The sequence below is a fragment of the Triticum aestivum genome, chromosome 3B (assembly GCF_018294505.1).
Source record: "Triticum aestivum cultivar Chinese Spring chromosome 3B, IWGSC CS RefSeq v2.1, whole genome shotgun sequence".
Classification (NCBI taxonomy): Eukaryota; Viridiplantae; Streptophyta; class Magnoliopsida; order Poales; family Poaceae; genus Triticum; species Triticum aestivum.
Genome location: NC_057801.1, coordinates 577945927 through 577966508, shown reverse-complemented (window position 1 = coordinate 577966508; position 20582 = coordinate 577945927). Strand labels below are relative to the sequence as shown.

Sequence of the window (20582 nt, the reverse complement as noted above, 5' to 3'; positions counted from 1 at the left end):
TTGCTCCTCTAACCAATTACAGGGGATCGGCTAGAGTTGCTCTAAGGGATACTTGGTCGGCAAACTATCATAGGTGTGTCCTGGTTTCCTAAGGAGTCGTAACCTTACCGAACAAGTGAGATGTCATAATCTTGGAAGACCTAGAGGTATGTGGAGGCAAGTCCACCGCCTTATGCCACATATATTTGGGTGCTATGTGAAATGAAGAATTACGTAGATCTACTGACATCGGTTTCAAGCCATCAAAGTCATATCTCTCTGCAAGAAAATATAGCAAAATATTTCAAAAAAAAATTGAAACTTTGTGGGAATGATAAACAGCAAATGTTATAAGTGCTTGTAAAGTTTGGTGCTCAAATAACATACGAGGAGCTCCGTACGAAAAAGACAAAATTACAAAATCTGCTCAAACAGTGCATTTATATTTTGACTAATTTTCAGTGATTTTGTCTTTTTTGTACGGAGCTCCTCGAATGTTATTTGACCACCAAACTTTGCAAGCACCCATAACATTTGTTGATGATCATTCTCACAAAGTTTCAGATTTTTTTAAAATGTTTCACTATATTTCTTGCTTGGGTGCACCGTGCTGGGGCGTAGAAAAATCACTCTCCTATAAAATAGCTTCCAGAGTTGCCTAGCATAATTGAACAATTCAATAAATTCTTCTCAACACACATGGAACTAAAATAATACTCCTACTAAGGAAAGGTTAGACCCTGATGACTATTAAGCGACCCTCTTTGTCCCCTTCCAATGGTCAGCCTCCCTCACACAAGTCCACTAGCTTTGATGCTACAGCCCATACCACACTGTACCCTTCATATATACTCAGATTCCCCTCTCTCTTTCTCCCCCGTTCCATCCATTCCAACCTACTTCTACACCTCAAACCGCATCAAGATCCCTTCATCTCCATGGCCGACGAGTGGTGGAGTGGTTCACAGAGGAGCCACGGGACGTCGGCGTGCTCGGCCGCGCCACTCATGGACACGGGTCACGCAGCCACATGCGGCTGGACGTCCCCGGCCGCGGAGTCGACGAGCTCAATAACCTTCCAGGACCCCCACAGGAGCAGCAGTACTATCACTCATCCGCCTTCATCCGATGCCGCTTCCTCGCTTGGTGATGTACACATGGACTGGACGCACGCCTTCTTGTAAGTTGCCTTCCATCTTCAATCTTTCATTCTTTCTTCTAGCTGCCTGTGCGGAGGACTAACGCCCTTCTGTGATCGATTATTAATTAGGAGCGGGAGAAGCGACGCTAGCTTCCAAGCCGTGCTTCAAGACGACATGCCTGCGTCAATGACGACGAGGCCATTATTTCGACCTCATCAGCCGGCCGTCGACGAGGCCGTGATGAGCAATCCGTTCAGGGACATGAGCCACAGCTTCAGCTTGCTCGACCAGGTGCCTGCAGCCTCGTCTCCGTACGGCACGGCGCCACTGCAAGGCATGTTCGACACCACCGGGGCGTCGCACAACGTTTCGGTGTTGGGGGAATGCCAGTCATCCACCAGCTACGACGGCACGGCGGGGATGCAGTTAAATCAAGCGGCTACGCAGATGCTAGGCGGTGGCGCCCAACTGCAGTACTTGTCCGGGTCCGGCAGCTACATGCCTTTCGGCGGCGCCCCTCTCTCGTCGCAGCTTCTCTTGCAAGCCCTACAACCCAAGACCAGCTACAGCTCTAGCTCCAATTCCCTCATGGCGAAGGTAATTAACCACATGGAAAATATTAGTGTTTTACTACCAGAGGCCATACAGCTAGGGTTTCGTTTAGATATGCATAACCTCAGTTTCTCCTGCAGTCTGCCGAGCACGCGTGCTCACCACCGGCGAGGAGAAGCGAGCCTGACTCACCTGCCGCGGCGAAAAGGCCACGGATCGAGGCACCATCGCCGTTGCCCACGTTTAAGGTGCGGCGTGATCGATCCGATTAAATTTCTAGATCTTGTGATCTTTCTGCATTTCAGGGCAACTTTTTGTTGCTTCGATCGATGGCTGGTGTTTTCCTTTTGCGAGCATCGATGGACGATGACTTTTGGATTGCATAAAAATTTCTTTTGTGCTGTGCTTTGGAGCTGCAGGTGAGGAAAGAGAAGCTAGGGGACAGAATCACTGCGCTCCAGCAACTAGTCTCGCCTTTTGGAAAGGTATGAGTTCTTCTTTCTGCTCTGAATCAACTCCCTATCTTTCCTCACCACCGTTCCAATTATCGGAGAGAACAAGTGCTCTTCTACTTAACCCGTCTGAGATCGATAATGACCTAACTTATCGCTGGTGTCCTCGCACTTTAGACCGATACCGCATCGGTTCTTCACGAGGCCAACGAATACATCAAGTTCCTCCATGACCAAGTTGCGGTGAGTGTCCGAAATCACATGCCTTCCCTTGCTGCGTCGACATTTCTTGTCCATTCCGGAACATCGCTTATAATTTGTTTAACACTGAACTCACTGCAGTCTCTGACCTACCCGTACTTGAAGAATGTGAACCCGTTGCAGCAGTTCCAGCAGAAGGTAAGAAACTGAGTTTATATCAAATTTTCCATCTTATGTTTTCGTGAATGCTTGGCTCTTGATGCAATTTTGCTTGGTAGGGTTCCGAGAATGCGAAGGACGACGGTGGCGAGCCGAAGAAGGACCTCCGAAGCCGCGGCCTGTGCCTTGTGCCGGTAGCAACGACGTACACGGTTGCGAGCGAGACGGTGCCGGAATTCTGGTACCCAACATTTGGAGGCACGTTTAGGTAGACATATAAGGTAGTTTTAATTAGCTTTCAGCATGTACACGTGCTAAGCAATCTGTACATGTCCAGATTACAAACAAACACAGTGCTGAGGCTAAAGCAAAGCAAAGCAAAGCCACATGTTGCTAGTACTAAGATAATATGTATGTAAACGGTGATCATCAAACATAATATTAGTAGCTAGCCTGTGAAGAAAAAGCAAAGAGATAATCATATAAGCAATATGAAGCAACCAAAAGACATTTGGAAAGGCCACAAGGGGAGCTATGATATAATTATGAGGCTGAGCCTTAAAAGACAGGCTAACGTAAATATAAAAATGTTCGGTCAGTGCCAAATGATTTGAGACTGACAACTATCGAGCAATTATACTCATGTATATACACAACTAAATGGAAAGGAATAATGCTACCGTTAGTTTTTTATCTACATATATTTGTGTGTTGTGTATGACAGTCGAAGCATGGAATTCGAAAGGAGGGGTTATGTTACTTAAGGATGACAAAGGGCCCTCTATGGATAGAAAGATATTCTAAGGAACTATAAGTAATATAATCATATATCGTAGAACTTCCTATATAAACTTAAGAACAAATAAATCAATATGCGCCTTGGATTACTATTAAGTCTTGATTTTATTGCTTATTGGCTATTGGAGAAAAAACAATTCGCTCCCTGGGGCCTGGGCACTTGCATGTGACCCATGGAAAACTAGGGTTCCCCCTCGAGAGCCACTGATACCTCCTCTTACCTTGCCAACATTGGGGATGGCCACCCTACGTACCTCTCCCCGCCCAGACTCTAGTGGTTGAGAATTGCATTCATTGTGATATCTCAAGGAGAATAGGGTGAGCCTTTGTGGTGTTCATGTGTCTTCGTGCTAACACCCATCCTCCAATAGTGACTAGCCTCCCTCCCAGGATGTGAACACTGGGATGCATCATCTTCTTAGAAGTTTCGGTTATCCCTAACCCTCGCTCTCTAGTTTTGGTTTACTTTGGTCATTTGACCTAGCACTTGATGTATCATATTGTGTTGCTTAATCACCATATATATCACTGTGGTCACCTTATCACACTGAGTATACCACCTTAGCAATTGTTTAGGCTCATCTTTATATTAAAATTTTAATTGTACCTATTCACTCCCGTAGGCCCATCTTGATCCTTTCAGCGGCGCCCTGCAACCGGCAGCGCTTGGTTGAGGTGAGGAGAAGGGGGAGTAGAGATAGAGTGGTTTGAGGCTTACCACGACAGTGGGGGAGGGCGGCGATGGTCAACAAGCGCGAAGGGAGCGGGGCAAGGAGTCAAAGTCGGTGAGGACAGGCGGCAAGAGAGATATCTAGGCACGCTGCTAGGGAGTTGGAGAGAACCGGGGGTTGGGGGATTTTGGGAAGTCCCCCTAGCAGCCAAAATCTTAAGGGGAACCTATTAGTGGCGGGCTGAAAGGATCGGGATGGACCTAGAGTGGGGGTGAATAGGTACAATTACAAATTTTTATTATTCCTTAGCAATTTTAGGCAATAATGTGGAATATGAAGGTGAGCTTAACAATTGCAAGTGAGTACTAAGTACTAAGCAAGTAACACAAGCACATAAGTAAGCAACCTCAATATGATGTAAGTAAGTGCAAAGAGACAAGTAACCACAAGTAGAGAGTTAGGGTTAGGAATAACCACAACTCCGGGAGACGAGGATGTATGCCGATGTTCACTTCCTTGGAGGGAAGCTAGTCACCGTTAGAGAGGTGGATGTTACCACGAAGGCACACCAACGCCACGCAGGCTCACCCTGTTCTCCCTTTGAGACAACATCACGGAGGCGTTTCTCAACCACTAATGGTAGACCTTGGGGTGATCCCCAAACCCTTATAAACTTTCCGGGGGTAATCACAAAGGTTGATTCCTCTCCGAAAGACTCCTACCGCCTAGGAGTCTCCAACCTCCAAGAGTAATAAGAACGTTGGGGAAAAGCTCAAGACTTGGTCAAATCACAAATTCCTTTGGTGCAAAGAAAGGGAAGGAGTGGATCATCACTTGATCGGAGAACTTCTCTCAAAGACTCCTAAATCACTTGGGGGTCTAGGATTTGATGTAGGTGATTGAGAGAGAGAGTGAAGAGTGTTATTGGCAAGCTCAAAGTGAATGGTCAACCATATCCCGTGGAGGGGAGAGGTATATATATAGTGGGTATGCAAAAGTGACCGTTTGGGGACACTTTAATGCACAGGACAGGTCAGACGTCCGGACCATACCGGACGTCCGGTGGCACAAATGAGTCCGGACGTCCGATACTTATCGATCGTCCGGCCACTGGAAATATATAAGCCACAGATCAGTGCACAGGATACGGACGTCCGAGACGTGTCGGACGTCCGGAGCCCGGAAGACCGGAGAAGCCCGGAAATCCATAAATACGGTTCTGTGGTGAAAGTGTCGGACGTCCGAGACCTGCCGGACATCCGAAGGTCGGACGTCCGGAGAGTTCCGGAAATCCGTAAATATCATTCTGTAAAGGAACACCGGACGACCGGAGGGAGCCGGACGTCCGGACAGCTGAGAGAGATCGGACGTTCGGAGAGAAAGAATAGGAGTTGTGGGTTTTGACCAAGTCTTTAACTAGATCCAACGATCCCCTCTTAATAGTGCGGGATCCCTATACTCAAGAACAAACCGTAAACAAAGTCAATGTCTTGTATCTCCATTCTTGAGTTATATGCATATCGTCCCAGTCATGATCCACACACATGGTCTTTGGGACATAATCCTGAGATATACTTGATAAACATGATTAGTCCCTAACATACATGTTGTCATCACCATCAAAATATGATTAAGGGCATGATTGCACTTTCAATCTCCCCCTTTTTGGTAGTTGATGACAACATATATGCACACACAAAAAAATAATAATCGAAAGGATTTGTTGTGGAGCTCAATAATCAAGAATAAGCAAGGAAGAATAAGCAAGAAACGAGCTCCCCCTCAATATGATACCATAGAGACTAAACATGAAGAGGGCTGCCCCTCAAAATGATACCAATGCAACTAAATCTCATACACAAGATACTCAAGAAGTAAACTCATAACTCATATCATAGAACATAAGTTTCGACAATCTCATACATAAGTTCGATACAAGCTAATCCACAATCATAGCAATGAGTTCGATTACATGCATAGGAGCCTACTCCCCCTTGGCATCAAATATCCAAAAATTAAGAAAACAAGGGGGGAACATAACAGCATCAGAGATCATCCTCATCATCATCATCATGAGCACCACTGCCACCCGCCTCGTCGAAGAAATCAGCCCACTCAGGACCCGAGGGGAAACCAAAATCAGAAGGAGGCTCGGCAGGAAGGCGTTCATCGTCACTCACATCATACACTCTGGAGTCTCTCAAACGAGCCTTCAGAGCGTTCTTGGAAGTGACCATGCGAGTGACAACATCGTGATGTTGGGATCAATGAAAGGTGAACATCTTCATCATTGCAGAGTGAGCCTTCCCAAGAAAGCGAGCCATGCGCCCAAAGGGTGCAGAACTGGAAGGAGAACGGGCAGTATGAGATGGAACACTAGCTGCGGTGCGACGAGCAGGAGCATTAGGAGGAACATAATCATCCGCCATGTGAGCTGGAATGACCCATCGCTCATGCACGTGAGTGCGGACAATGGGAAAAGAAGTGACACTCTCGATAAAAGCCTGAAGGAAGGGGGCATGAGGAAAGGCCCGCTTGTGCTGAAGGCTAGCGAGGCGGATCTCATGCCATAGAAAGTGTGGAACATTTATCTTCCCTTTTGGGGATGCAAAGAGGCGACGCATGAGATCAATGCAATAGCTACTGAAAGAGCCTTTGTCACCCATCTTGGGATAGATGGTGCGGATGACACACTAATAGATGATGTAAAAGGGGGAGCGCCAAATGGAAACTTGGTTCAGACCTTTTTGTTTCTCTATGTTATTCAAAGTGGGTATCGGTTTGATAAGATTCGCACAGACCTCAATGCCCTTGGGCCTATGGTTGGGGTCATCCTTGTGGATTTTGAACCTGGTGTCAGGAAACCCAAGGGCATTAACAAATTGAGCATAAGATGTTGTGAGCACAGCGTCGGAAGTCATCCAAGTGACAGTGTTATTAGGATGAAAAAGCATGTGGCATAGAATTTATGAATGGCAGCTTGGTTAAAGTCATGTTGAAATGCAAATGGAGCAGCAAGATTAGATGACTCAATGAGCTCAATAGCCCCCGGATATTTTTCCGGATGAGTGCGAATATGCTCTAGGTCAATGCAGACATGGAGAGACAAGCCTTTAGGAATGACAATAGTGGTAAAGATGTCGGCTTGAACATTAGCGCAAAAATGACTATCCTGAGAATCCCTAACAACAGTAAAGTGATCAACATCGCGATGCAACTTAAGATAAGTTCCGGCGGGAACCTCGTTGAACTGCTTAACATGGCGGCTTAGTGGTAAAGGGGGCTCAAGCGAGATATGACGAGCATCACCGTGGGGTTGCACCGGAGGAGGAGGAGGCTGGAAAGTGGGACGACGAGTTCCCGGCTTGGGTGCAGAAACGCAAACACCAACAAACGGGGCCGGTTCCACCTCCTCAAGTTCATCCTCAAAGTCCGATCCCTCCGAGTAGGAGTTGCTAGACGAGTTGTGAGGACGGGCGGCATGCTTCCGAGGACGAGCCCGCTCCTGTGAGTCATCGGAGCCACCACGACGATACGAATGAGCCGGCCCACCGGTGACTTGCTTGCGTGCGGAGTTCTTGGTCTTAGGCATCACGACCTAGGGGAGAAGGAAGACACAAATCAACACCCCACCATAGATCGAGGAATCGATGCATGAGGGAGAGAAGATAGGGCCTACCTTGGAGTGAGGAACACGGAGGAAGTTGGCGACCAGAGCGAATCAGGTACGGCCACTGAAGCTTGAGCGGAGACAGAGACGGACAGAGGAAACCGCGGCGAGGGGCGTGGCCACGTCGTGGAACCCGAGCAGAGAGCGGCCCCGGTGAGGGGCACGGTGGCATGTGGCCGCAGCGAGGAGCCATGGAACAGGAGCGGCGGCGGTGGGGAGCAGAGGACAGGAGCGGCGGCGGTGGTGGGCAAGTGGATTAGGGTAATTGACCCAAAAACCTACCCCGTGCTATATATAGGAGCCTGTGAAAATGACCGGACGACTGGAGCGTACGGACGACCGATGTCGAATAAAGGTCCGGACGACCGACACCTGGGCCAGGAAAAAGAAGTATAATAGAGAGGATTTTACGGACGATCGTGAGACCTCGGACGTCCGGCGCCTGGGCCAGGGAAGGAGATCAGAGAGGATTTTACGGACGTCCGGATAGGCCGGACGACTGGGCAGAGTTCAACAGAGAAGATTTTACGGATGTCCGGATAGGCCGAACGACCGGGCAGAGTTCAACAGAGAAGATTTAATGGACGTCCGGAGGTCTACGGATGTCCGGGGTTTGAGAAACGCTCAGACGTCCGGTAATCCACGAACGTCTGGCGCCAGAATTGGAGAGAGGACGAGGTGCAGTTATATGAGCTACTGATCATGATGAGGAGATGATGTATACCGTTCATAGTAAGAATTTCTTATTAAGTAACTAGTACCCTATCCCAATCAATAATAATCATATATCACTCTAATATTGTTCTAATGATACGAGTGGTGGCTACTGCCACCATGTATGAGTATACGTGACATGACACGGAAAGATTTGAACTTTGAGTGCATAATCACTACTCCATCATGGAAAGCACCATAGTTAGATGTTATGGTAGCTTTGAGAGTGTTTGTTCGGTTTATGCATTTCATAGGATGAGGATAATCATGAGTTGAGTGTCTCCCCCTACATATATGCCTACATCAAGACAGGACATTAATTTTATGCATGAATGGGTACTAGATTTCACATAATATTGTCAAGCTCCAAGATATCAAGTTCACGCCTAAGTCGACAAAACCTTGCTTCATCCAATGGTTTGGTGAAAATATCTGCCAGTTGCAAATCTGTACCAATGTGATCAATGTGAATATCACCCTTCTCAACATGATCTCTCAAGAAGTGATACCTAATATCAATGTGCTTGGTGCAGAGATGATCCTTGGGGTTCTCAGCAATGTTGATGGCACTATCATTATCACATAGAAGAGGCACATGTCTATAGGTGATACCGTAATCCTTCAAAGTTTGCCTCATCCATAATAACTGAGTTGCACAACTGACAGCAGCAATGTATTCAGCTTCTGCGGTAGAGAGGGCAATACAATTTTGTTTCTTCGATGACCAACTTACCAAGGAGCGTCCAAGAAACTGACATGCACCGGATGTGGACTTACGATCAGCTTTGTCTCCAGCCCAATTCGCATCCGTGTACCCAATGAGATCAAACTTAGCATCATTGGGGTACCATAGACCCAACTTTGGGGTGTGAACAAGGTATCTAAGAATATGCTTAACCGCCTTAGGATGACTTTCCCTAGGGGAAGCTTGAAATCTAGCACACATGCATACACTAAACATGATGTCTGGTCTAGATGCACAAAGATAAAGCAATGAACCAATCATAGAGCGGTATTTAGATGGGTCGAAGGGGATACCGTTTGTGTCTTCAGTGAGTTGAGTGTTATTTTGGTTGGCATGGGTGTCTTGCATGGACTAGCATCAGACATACCAAACTTCTCTAGGATATCCCTTGAGGTATTTTGCTTGAGACAAGAAAATTCCTTCTTGAAATTGTTGAATTTGAAATCCGAGGAAGAACTTCAAATCCGCATTGAGTGACATTTCAAAATTCTTGGTCATTGAAGCCGCAAACTTCTTGCACAAATGAATGTTAGGAGAACCAAAAATGATATCATCTACATAGATTTGGCATAAGATCAAATCACCCTTATCCCTCTTAGTAAAAAGAGTGGGATCGATCACCCCTCTCACAAAACCATCATCGAGTAGAAACTTCTTTAAATGATCATACCAAGCACGAGGTGCTTGTTTGAGGCCATACAAAGCCTTATGAAGTTTGTACACATAGTCTTTGTGATCGGGATCAACGAACCCAGGTGGTTGTGACACATATACTTCTTCTTGTAGAGGACCGTTAAGGAAAGCACTCTTCACATCCATTTGATGTATTGTAAAGCCATTGAAAGCGGCATAAGCAAGTAAGATGTGAATGGATTCAAGACGGGCAACGGGGGCAAAGGTCTCACCAAAGTCCAAACCTTCAACTTGTGAGTACCCTTGTGCCACTAACCTTGCCTTGTTGCGGATGATTACACCATTCTCATCTTGTTTGTTCTTGAAAATCCATTTTGTTCCAATGACGTTGTGCTCGGTAGGTGGCCTCTTGACTAATGACCACACTTTGTTGCGTTCAAAACTGTTCAACTCTTCTTGCATAGCAACGAGCCAGTCGTTGTCCATCAATGCATCTTGTACCTTGAGGGTCTCAACACTGGACACAAACGAGAAGTGAGCACAAAAGTTTGTCAAATGTTTACGAGTGACTCTACCTTCCGATTTGCCGGTGAGAATTTTGTCAACATCAACACAACCGGCCACTCGAGGCATGATGGAGGTAAGGGTTTCACGAGGTTCAACTTCATGTCCATCATCCATGTCCTCAACATATGGATCATTAATGTGTGGAGGAAGATCTTCTTGCTCATATTGCATTTGTTGAGGTTCATCATCAATGATTGGACTTTCTTGTTCTTGCCCTTGATGATGATCTTGTTCTTGAAGATTATCATGAAGAGAAACTTGATCATCTTCTTCTACTTGGGCTAAGGGCATTGGTTGAGCAATAGGAACTTGTGAAGGTATGGGGGTTGAAGTAGTTTGATGATGTGTGAGACTTCCATCTTCTTCTGCATCATCATGAGATTCTTGTTCCATAGGAAGAAGTGCACCAACACCCATGGTCAAAATATCTTGAGAGGAATCTTCTTCACCTGCATCACTTAGATCAACTTGCTCCCCATGGGAGCCATTAAATTCATCAAACACCATGTCACAAGTTTCTACAACACATCCACTGGATTTGTTGTAGACTCTATAGCCGTGAGAGTTTGATCCATAGCCAACAAATATGCCTTCAATCGTTTTGGATTGAAATTTTCCTAACCGTTCTCTTTTGTTGAGGATGAAACATTTGCACCCAAATACACGAAAGTACTTGACATTTGGCTTGTTCCCAGTTAGAAGCTCGTATGGAGTCCTTTCCAATATAGTGCGGAGGAAGAGCCGGTTTGATGCATGGCATGCGGTGTTGACAGCTTCGGCCCAAAAACTATGTGGTGACTTGTATTCATCCAACGTGGATCTTGCCATCTCTACAAGTGTACGGTTTTTCCTTTCGGCTACACCATTTTGCTGAGGAGTGTATGGAGCTGAGTATTGATGCTCAATCCCTTCATCACTTAGGAATTCTTCCAAGGTATAGTTCTTCAATTCAGAGCCATTGTCACTTCTTATTGCTAAGATTTCTTTGTCAAATTTCCGTTGTGCTTGCTTGGCAAAATCAATGAAGGTGATCTTTATCTCGTCCTTGGACTTGAGGAAGAACACCCATGTATATCTTGAGTAATCATCAACAATGACAAGTCTATACTTTTTCCCACCAAGACTATCCCATGAAGGAGGCCCAAAGAGATCCACATGAAGGAGCTCCAGGGGCCTTGAAGTAGACACAATGTTCTTGGGTGGGTGCTTTGATTGATGTTGCTTCCCGGCTATGTATGCACTACACACATGATCTTTCTCAAAAGAGACATTGGTTAGTCCAAGGATGTGATTTCCTTTTAAGAGATCTTGAAGATTTCTCATGCCGACATGGGCTAGCCGGCGATGCCATAGCCACCCCTTGTTGGCCTTGGCCATTAGACAAGTTGCATGGAATGTGCTCTCTTTCGAGAATCAATCGTGTAAAGGTTGCCATCCTACTCTCCAACAAAGGCCACTTCAAGAGTATCTCTCTTAAAGACTTTCACATCCATTAGTCCAAAGAGTGTATCATAACCAACAGAAGTCAATTGGCGAACAGAAAGTAAATGGTATTTAAGGGATTGGACAAGCATGACATTTGCAAGAGACATGTCATTTGTGATAGCCACCTTGCCCAACCCGAGTACCTGTCCTTTTGAACCTCCACCAAACATAATGCTCATGAAAGGTTGAATAGCTTCCATGAAATCATAGAGCAATTTGCTATCTCCGGTCATGTGATTTGTACATCCACTATCAATCACCCATTTCACTCCACCGGAGAAGTCAACCTACACACAATTAAGACTTGGTTAGAGGCACCCATTTTGCAATGGGACCTCTCAAGTTAGTCACAAGGGTCTTAGGGACCCAAATAGCATAGAACGAATGCATTTCGAGGACCAACAAATTTTGCATAAACTTCTCCATCCTTGGTCTTACGAAGTACATAGGATGGAGGCATGAACTCTTTAGGCTTGTTGAGAGTGGGCATGCCCCTTGTGGCCTTCCCACTCACAACCTTACCTTTCTCCTTGTGCCCTTCTCGTACAAATGTTTCCTTTAGAGGGGTTGTGCACTTTTGAGAGGACGTCTTCTTCTTGCTTGTGCTTGGGTCAAACCCAAGTCCCTCTTTGGCAAACACCTCATTGTGTTGACTCAATATCTCATCAAGATTCTTTTGCCCTTGAGCACATGTCATGAGACCTTTCTCGATTTGAGCCTTGAGAAAGCGATTTTCCTCAAGAATAGATGCTAGATCACTACTAGAGTTAGTAGTACAAGCATCAACATTGATAATAGGAGAAGAGTAAGCCTTGGCTAGAGTTTCAAGATAAGTAAGTTTGAGCGTTTCAAAACTCTTTGTAAGAACGGTGAGCTCTCCTTCCTTAGTCCTGAGAGACACGGATAGAAGCTCACAATCCTTAGAGAGAGAAGCATGAGACTTAACAAGCTTACTTTTATCATTCATCAACTCTTCGCAAGAGTCAATAGCCTTTTTCAAGGAGGCAAGATCATTAGTATGAACATCAATATTTGCACCAATTTTTAAGCATAGTTCATCATTTCGTGCTTCCTCATATTGGACTTTCCGCTCAAGGATTTCACATTTTTCCTTTTCCTCGGTGACGAGGGTTTAGATTTCCTTAATGGTGATGGTGTGCTTACTCACCATCTCCATAAGCATGCGAAACATAGTGAGCTTCTTTCCTTTGAGGGAACACATGAACTTATTAAGTTTAGCAAGCATAGGATCATCTAGATCATCATCCTCATAGCTATCCTCCGCATCAAGATACTCATCACTAGGAGTAGAAGGAGTGAAAAGAGGAGGATTTGATCGTGGAGTTACCTTGACCTTGTCAAGAGAGCTTTGGTCCTCTCCATCTTCTACCACTGCCTTTGCCATTAGACAGTTGTGAGTGTTGCCCTTGTAATCCTTCATGTAGTTGTAGGTGACCACATCACCACTCCTGTTTACTAACCTCAAAGTGTTTTAAGAGTCTTGAGCAACTCCAGCAACACCACTAACATCATCCGGATCGGATTCTTCTTGAGCAACCATTGCTTTCCCATCTCTCTTCTTGAGCTTGGAGTTCAAAGGATTTGGCAACTTCTTCTTAGGAAGGGTCTTGGGAAACCTTGGTTTGTCTTCTTTCTTCTCATAAGGGCACTCATTTGAGAAGTAGTTGGTTTCCTCACAGTTGTAGCATTTTCTTACTTTCTTCTTTTGAAATCTTCCCTTGAATTTTCCCGCGCTAAACTTCTTGACAAAGAGAGCCATGTCTTCATATGAAGGACCCTCATCAGATTCAATCTCATCACCATCTTCTCCTTCTTCTTCTTCACTTTGCTCATCTTCACATACAAGCTTGGCCTTCAATGCAAGATTGATCTTTGATGATGGGGTACCATGCATGGCAAGATGTTTTTTCGCATTAGCCTTTGACTCTTCAAATAGTTGGAAGGTGGATATGATGTCATCTGTAGTCATTTCCTTGAAGGTATGGTGTTGTCTTATGTCCCACACCATTTGATGGTGATATGGGGCAAGAGCATGAAGCAACTTATCCACAAGGAATCGCTTAGTCATGTTGAATCCATCTTGTGTCTTGTCACACTCACATGACTCAATGTCAGCAGTGAGTGTCATGAGACGCTCATGGAGTTGATTGGGGGTTTCACCTTTCTCCATACAAAATTTTTGCAATTGCCCCTTGGCAATTTCATATTGAGCACTCCTGAGGGCAGAGGTGCCAGTCTTGGATCTTATAACACTTTCCCATAGTTCCTTGGCACTTGTGATGTGTATGAACGGTCTGCTTTGCTTTTCATCCATACCTCTCCTTATACACATGATTGCAGTGTCATTGAGATTATTGTCATAAATTTCTCTTGGTGTAGGGTTCTTTGGATCAACCACATGATAGCCATACTCCAAGATCTCCAGCATCTCATCGTTTCCATGTTGAAGATGATCCTGCATAGCAACTCTCCACAAAGCAAAATCGGAAGTGGCACTAAGTAAAGGAGGTTTGCCTTGAGGATTATATCTTGGTTTCTCAACCTGAGGTCTTGCATAAAGCCAAGGAACACTGTTGTGTTCATTGCTAGGAGGTTGTTGACCAAGTGACGGAGTAGGCACAGTTGGCCTCGAAGTCGCACCACCCGAGAGGGGTGCAAGCACCGTGGACAACGTGGCTAATCTTAGTTGGACCAAGGCCTCAAGAAAAGCCTCATGCTCCTCTTTTTGCTTAGCAAGGTCCCGTTCCAGATCCTTAGATGTAAAGGACTTGACTTCAAAAGAAGCCTCGCCTTTATCCATCAGATCTGCAACCAGGGGAGTCCCATCCGGGTTCATCTCGCTCTAGGGCGGTTAAGCCACAAGAATAGAGCACGAGGCTCTGATACCAATTGAAAGGATCAAGATGGACCTAGAGGGGGTGAATAGGTACAATTACAAATTTTAATTATTCCTTAGCAATTTTAGGCAATAATGCGGAATCTGAAGGTAAGCCTAACAATTGCAAGTGAGTACTAAGTACTAAGCAAGTAACACAAGCACATAAGTAAGCAACCTTAATATGATGTAAGTAGGTGCAAAGAGACAAGTAACCACAAGTAGAGAGTTAGGGTTAGGAATAACCGCAACTCCGGGAGACGAGGATGTATGTCGATGTTCACTTCCTTGGAGGGAAGCTAGTCACCGTTAGAGAGGTGGATGTTACCACGAAGGCACACCAACTCCACGAAGGCTCACCCTATTATCCCTTTGAGACAACACCACGGAGGCGTTTCTCAACCACTAATGGTAGACCTTGGGGTGATCTCCAAACCCTTACAAACTTTCCGGGGGCAATCACAAAGGTTGATTCCTCTCCAAAAGACTCCTACCGCCTAGGAGTCTCCAACCTCCAAGAGTAATAAGAACATTGCGGAAAAGCTCAAGACTTGCTCAGATCACAAATTCCTTTGGTGCAAAGAAAGGGGAGGAGTGGATCTATCACTTGATCGAAGAACTTCTCCCAAAGACTCCTAAATCACTTGGGGATCTAGGATTTGATGTAGGTGATTGAGAGAGAGAGTGAAGAGTGTTCTTGGAAAGCTCAAAGTGAATGGTCAACCATATCCCGTGGAGGGGAGAGGTATATATATAGTGGGTATGCAAAAGTGACCGTTTGGGGACACTTTAATGCACAGGACAGGTCGGACGTCCAGACCATACCGGACGTCCACTGGAAATATATAAGCCACGGATCAATGCACAGGATACGGACGTCCGAGACGTGCCGGACGTCCGGAGCCCGGAAGACCGGAGAAGCCCGGAAATCCGTAAATACGGTTCTGTGGTGAAAGTGTCGGACGTCCGAGACCTGCCGAACATCCGGAGGTCGGACGTCCGGAGAGTTCCGGAAATCCGTAAATATCATTCTGTAAAGGAACACCGGACGACCGGAGGGAGCCGGACGTCCGGACAGTTGAGAGAGATCGGACGTCCGGAGAGTACCGGACGTCCGGAGAGAAAGAATAGGAGTTGTGGGTTTTGAGCAAGTCTTTAACTAGATCCAACGATCCCCTCTTAATAGTGCAGGATTCCTATACTCAAGAACAAACCATAAACAAAGTCAATGTCTTGTATCTCCATTCTTGAGTTATATGCATATCGTCCCAGTCATGATCCACACACATGGTCTTTGGGACATAATCCTGAGATATACTTGATAAACATGATTAGTCCCTAACATACATGTTGTCATCACCATCAAAATATGATTAAGGGCATGATTGCACTTTCACGGGTGAGAGAGCTTGCCAGCACTAGTAATGTTGTTACATGTGGCAGGCAGATACTGCTAGACTTTATCGTTAGAGGGTGAATTTGAGCGCTACCCCCCCCCCCACTCATATTGTTTTTCGGCAAATTTTTGTAATGTTAGGATTGTAGTATTTGTTTTTAGGTTTAGAGATAGGATCCATTGTTTCTTAGGGTTGAAGTTATGCCATTATAAGCTTCATGTAATTTTTTGGCACTTTTTAGTTGATTTTATATTTTTAGGGTATTAAATTAATTCCTAAGTATTTAATTGAGGTTAATGGTTTTTGATTTAAACAAGGTATAAATGAAGGATGAAAAAGACGAAACTTGTCATGGTGTCATGGTATGACACCTAGAGGGTATGACAAAATTTGGAGAGTTACAGAAAAAAATGTCAGGTTTGAAGAGGAACTCAAACTATTTTGAGTGAGTTACAGAAAAATTGTGATGCAGCTTGCTTAGAACTAAAGAGTCTCTAAGGAAGTTTCAGAGTTTCAGAGTAATCAGGTTTGAAGGGGACACAAACTTTTTTTCATCATTTCCCCTTGAAACTTTTTTAAAGTTGCAGATACACTGTTGCATGTCCCAAGTTCAAATTTGGGACTTTTCTAGGTTTATATGGTATATTTAGGGCATTTGATGCATTTCTAGCTATTTAATGGACATAAATCAAATTTGAACTACATGTACAATACAAAATTCTCAAAAATTTATGCAAAAATCCCATTTAAGTTCTTGAGTTTGCATTTAGGTCATATATGCTAGAAAAAACTACAAGTTCATTAATTGAATATGTAGCACATACCACATATGCCTCGAGGCCGTACTCACTTTTTAAGTAGCCTACATCATAACCTTTTTCAAATCTTTTTAAAATTTTAACCACATACTCTACATGTCATATAGTGACAACATGCAATGTTTCATGGTTTTTAGACAACATTCAAATTTTCTATAAATTAACAAACATTTACAGAAAGATAAGTTTGTGTTTGAATTTCACATAAACATGTTTCAATTTACCAAACGATTGTTTCATATGAGCTAAATATATGCTAACTACCTTATTTTTATGATATTTCTTCCAATTTTGAACTTTTTAATGTACTTTCGTTTAAATTTGAATTATAATCATTTAAATACAAATTTAACCATAGAATGTCTGAAATATAGCACATATTGAAACTACAAAATTTAATTCCTTTTTCATACAATTCCGTAGGACACTATAACAAAAATATACACAAAATAACTAAAACAAAAAAAGGCGAAATGTTATATCGGTGGCTGGCAATTCTAGGGGACCGTTGTTGGTAACTCTTGTCCCATGTCTAATTGGGCCAGATTAGGGCCCATATTACATGTGGCAGTCGTGGAAAAGGGTCCGTTATTGCTATCATAGATACTTACGGGTCTTTCTCTGTACTCGCCACTAGTAATGCTTGGCCCATGGCTAACCTATGACCATATTACCTGTGGTGGATGCCCCTTGCAAACCTCCACTTGTAAGCTGATAGCAGTGGCAGGCACGTTTTCTCACCTGTCACTGATATACGTCCAAATTACCATTGGCAGTTACCACCGCCTGCTTGCCACCGGTGAGAATCCACATAAAAGTCCTAGTAGTGTTTGGTCCATGAATTAATACTACATTTATGCTGCTCTTAAAGAAAAAAATGAAATTTTTCAGCTTGACATGATCAACCTCAACTTCTTCATAGTTTTGCACATCATAAAATTCAATAAAAAAATGCAAATGATAGGCACCATCTTTGTTAAAAGTTCCAACAAATTGTTATTTCATTATTAAGTTCCATGAAGCACAACTAATTTCAAAGGAACTAACCTTAATTTCAGGCGGAGTAATGCATGTACTCATGAAGTCATCATTATTTGTGGTTGCCAAGTGACACAACTTAGTATTTTCACCAGAAACACTCATTATATCTAAATAAAAGGAAACTACTACGTGTTGTATATTGTTTTTGATGTTTTTGATATGTAAGAAGTGAAATAAGTAAACTATGATAAATATAAGTACCTAAGAAAATTAAATAACAATGAAGATAAATAATTGTACTGCAAAACCTATGAGATTGAATGTTGATTCCCTCGCAATGGTGCAAAAAGATTGCTGATCTAGTATACTATTGCTTGGCAGTACTTGTTGGCCCGACAAGTGGTAAATATTCCTCCATGAGAACTAATGTGTCACTGTGTGGAATCAAATGTTTCCAAGCCCAATGCTCACCCCTGCACACAACTAGAAACTTTCTTGCGTCCCCAACAAATATATTAAGGTTGTCAATCTCACCAACTTTCCTAGTTGCAACAAGTTATGAGTGTATCATATGGTTCTAAGTGCTTTTGTATTTTCAGAGTAACTAATTGGGGAAAATAAAAGTACATGTAAAAGTAAAGTGCTGGTTTTTATTTGTGGATTTTTTAACACTCTTTGTGGAAAATTGGACATGGGTTTATAGGTTCACTAGTAGCATCTTTCCCATAAGCAATGACATATGAATATAATTGTCGGTATGCAAGATAAATGATCATGACAATATGGAAAATTATATTATATGGTGTTGAAGAAACATTATTTTTACACCAAATCATATGTTCTTCAAGCTCAATTTATCTTGACTCCATTTAATATATGAGTTAGAAATGCAATCCTAAACCATGAATAGACTAGCGTATGGGCCACTGCACTCCCTCCCACCCCCAGCCCATGAGATTTTCTCATACTAATCCTCAGTAAATGGTCACTGAACAGTAAAATATAGCCAAGGCTTGCTTTATGCCGCCCTCGAGCCCATTCACCCCTCCTATGGTTTGGCCCAAGCTCCGGGCATCTCTCTAAGTGCGACGACATGGTTCAAACTCGCGACCTCTTCGGTGCAAGCGAAGCGGAGTAACCACTACGCCATTTGTCGCTTATGACTAACTAGTTCTTTGTTTCCTTTTATTACCCACCCGAGCCAGTTTTTTTAAGTTCCCTAATAGGTTTCCGGATGGTTTATTTGGGTTTTCTTTTTTCTTCTTTTCCTTTAATCTGTTTTCTATTTTTTGCTTCACTTAATACGTGAATTTCTTTCAAATTCATATTTTTTTTTCCAAAATCAATTAACGTTTTTCAACTTCATGAACTTTTTGTTTCAAAATCTGTGAACTTTTTGTCAAATTCATGGTTTTGTTTTTTCAAAATCAATGAATTTATTTTCATAATTGATGAACTTTTTTCATATTGATGATTTTTTTTTTGAAATCGATGAACTCTTTAAAAGTTTCTTCAGCTGTTTTTAAAGTTCTTGAACTTTTTAAAAAATCAATAAACTTTTTTAAATGATGATTTTTTTAAAGATCGTCAACCTTTCAAAAAATCAATGAACTTTTTCCAATTTATGAGATTTTTTCAAAATGGATGAACTTCTTTTTAAAATTGATGAACTTTTTCTCAACAATGATGATTTTTAAAAAAAAAATCGATGAACCTTTTCATTTCCATGAACTTTTTCAAATTCTTGGATATTTTCAATACTTTTTAGAATTCTTTTTCCAATCTATTATATAATTAAGATAAGAGACAAATAAGACACCACAATCTTCCACATAAGCTAAAATAATTTAGACCGTCGATCGATAATATTTACGGCCTAGATTAAAAGATATTACGTTACGTGGCAAAAGTTATGTTTGAACTGACACGTATAAGGTGCATGACTTTTTTTTGTAAAGAAAAGATGAGTTTGCGTTGACATGTTCACACATGTATGGACGATGGCAAAAAAAAGTTTACGTCCAAAGCCATCACGTACCAGAATAAAAAAAATCAAGTAATACATGTCCTACTAGGACACGTAACATAAGGCAGATTTAGTTAAGAGAAAAAGCACATATAAAAAAGGAATCTTTATCTTTATCTTTATCTTTATCTTTATCTTTATATATATATAGGTATATATATATATATATATATATATATATATATATATATATATATATATATATATATATATATATATACCTATTTTCCCGAAATTAAGTAGGTATATATATACAATTTAAGTAGGTATATATATACAATAAAAGTTTACGTCCCCCTATTTTCCCGAAATTAACGCGCAGTCCTACTTAAATTGTAGATAACGTTTGTTTTTTTTGCAAAAAACACCCTGCCTCTACTGAACCGCTTGTCGCCGGCGTCGACACCGCACAAGCAAGGCAGGGGATGCGTCGCGGCGGACGTGAGCGCCGCCAGAGCCCAGGAATGGGCCAAGGTGGCCACGGACCCGCGTTGTAGAGCGCGGCGTACAGAGGCGTTGCGGCGGGCGTTGAAGGCCGCGGTGGACCGAGGCGTCGCGGCGGCGGACGCGGTCAACTGGGAGCTCGCCCTCGAGGCTGAGGAGGCCGCCACGTTGCCGACACGGGCGGGCACGATGGCGGTGAACTCCGGCCAGATCCGGGCACGAGAACGACAAGGGCAATGGAGGCCGGCCGGA

At 43.3% G+C, this 20582-nt stretch overlaps 1 protein-coding gene across 2 annotated transcripts; it reads left to right on the top strand.

Annotated features, from left to right (window-relative positions):
* Window positions 1-795: 795 nt before the first annotated feature.
* Window positions 796-3034, top strand: LOC123065780 (transcription factor UNE12). 2 transcript variants are annotated; one of them, XM_044488997.1, is made up of 7 exons: window positions 796-1159; window positions 1250-1718; window positions 1802-1921; window positions 2093-2158; window positions 2303-2368; window positions 2468-2524; window positions 2605-3034. In XM_044488997.1, the coding sequence occupies exons 1-7, from the start codon at window positions 918-920 to the stop codon at window positions 2755-2757; spliced, it is 1173 nt and encodes a 390-aa protein (XP_044344932.1). In that variant the 5' UTR covers window positions 796-917; the 3' UTR covers window positions 2758-3034. The 2 variants fall into 2 exon arrangements, with proteins under 2 accessions (XP_044344932.1, XP_044344933.1); XM_044488998.1 differs by having other exon boundaries at window positions 799-1159; window positions 1814-1921; window positions 2605-3027.
* Window positions 3035-20582: the final 17548 nt, after the last annotated feature.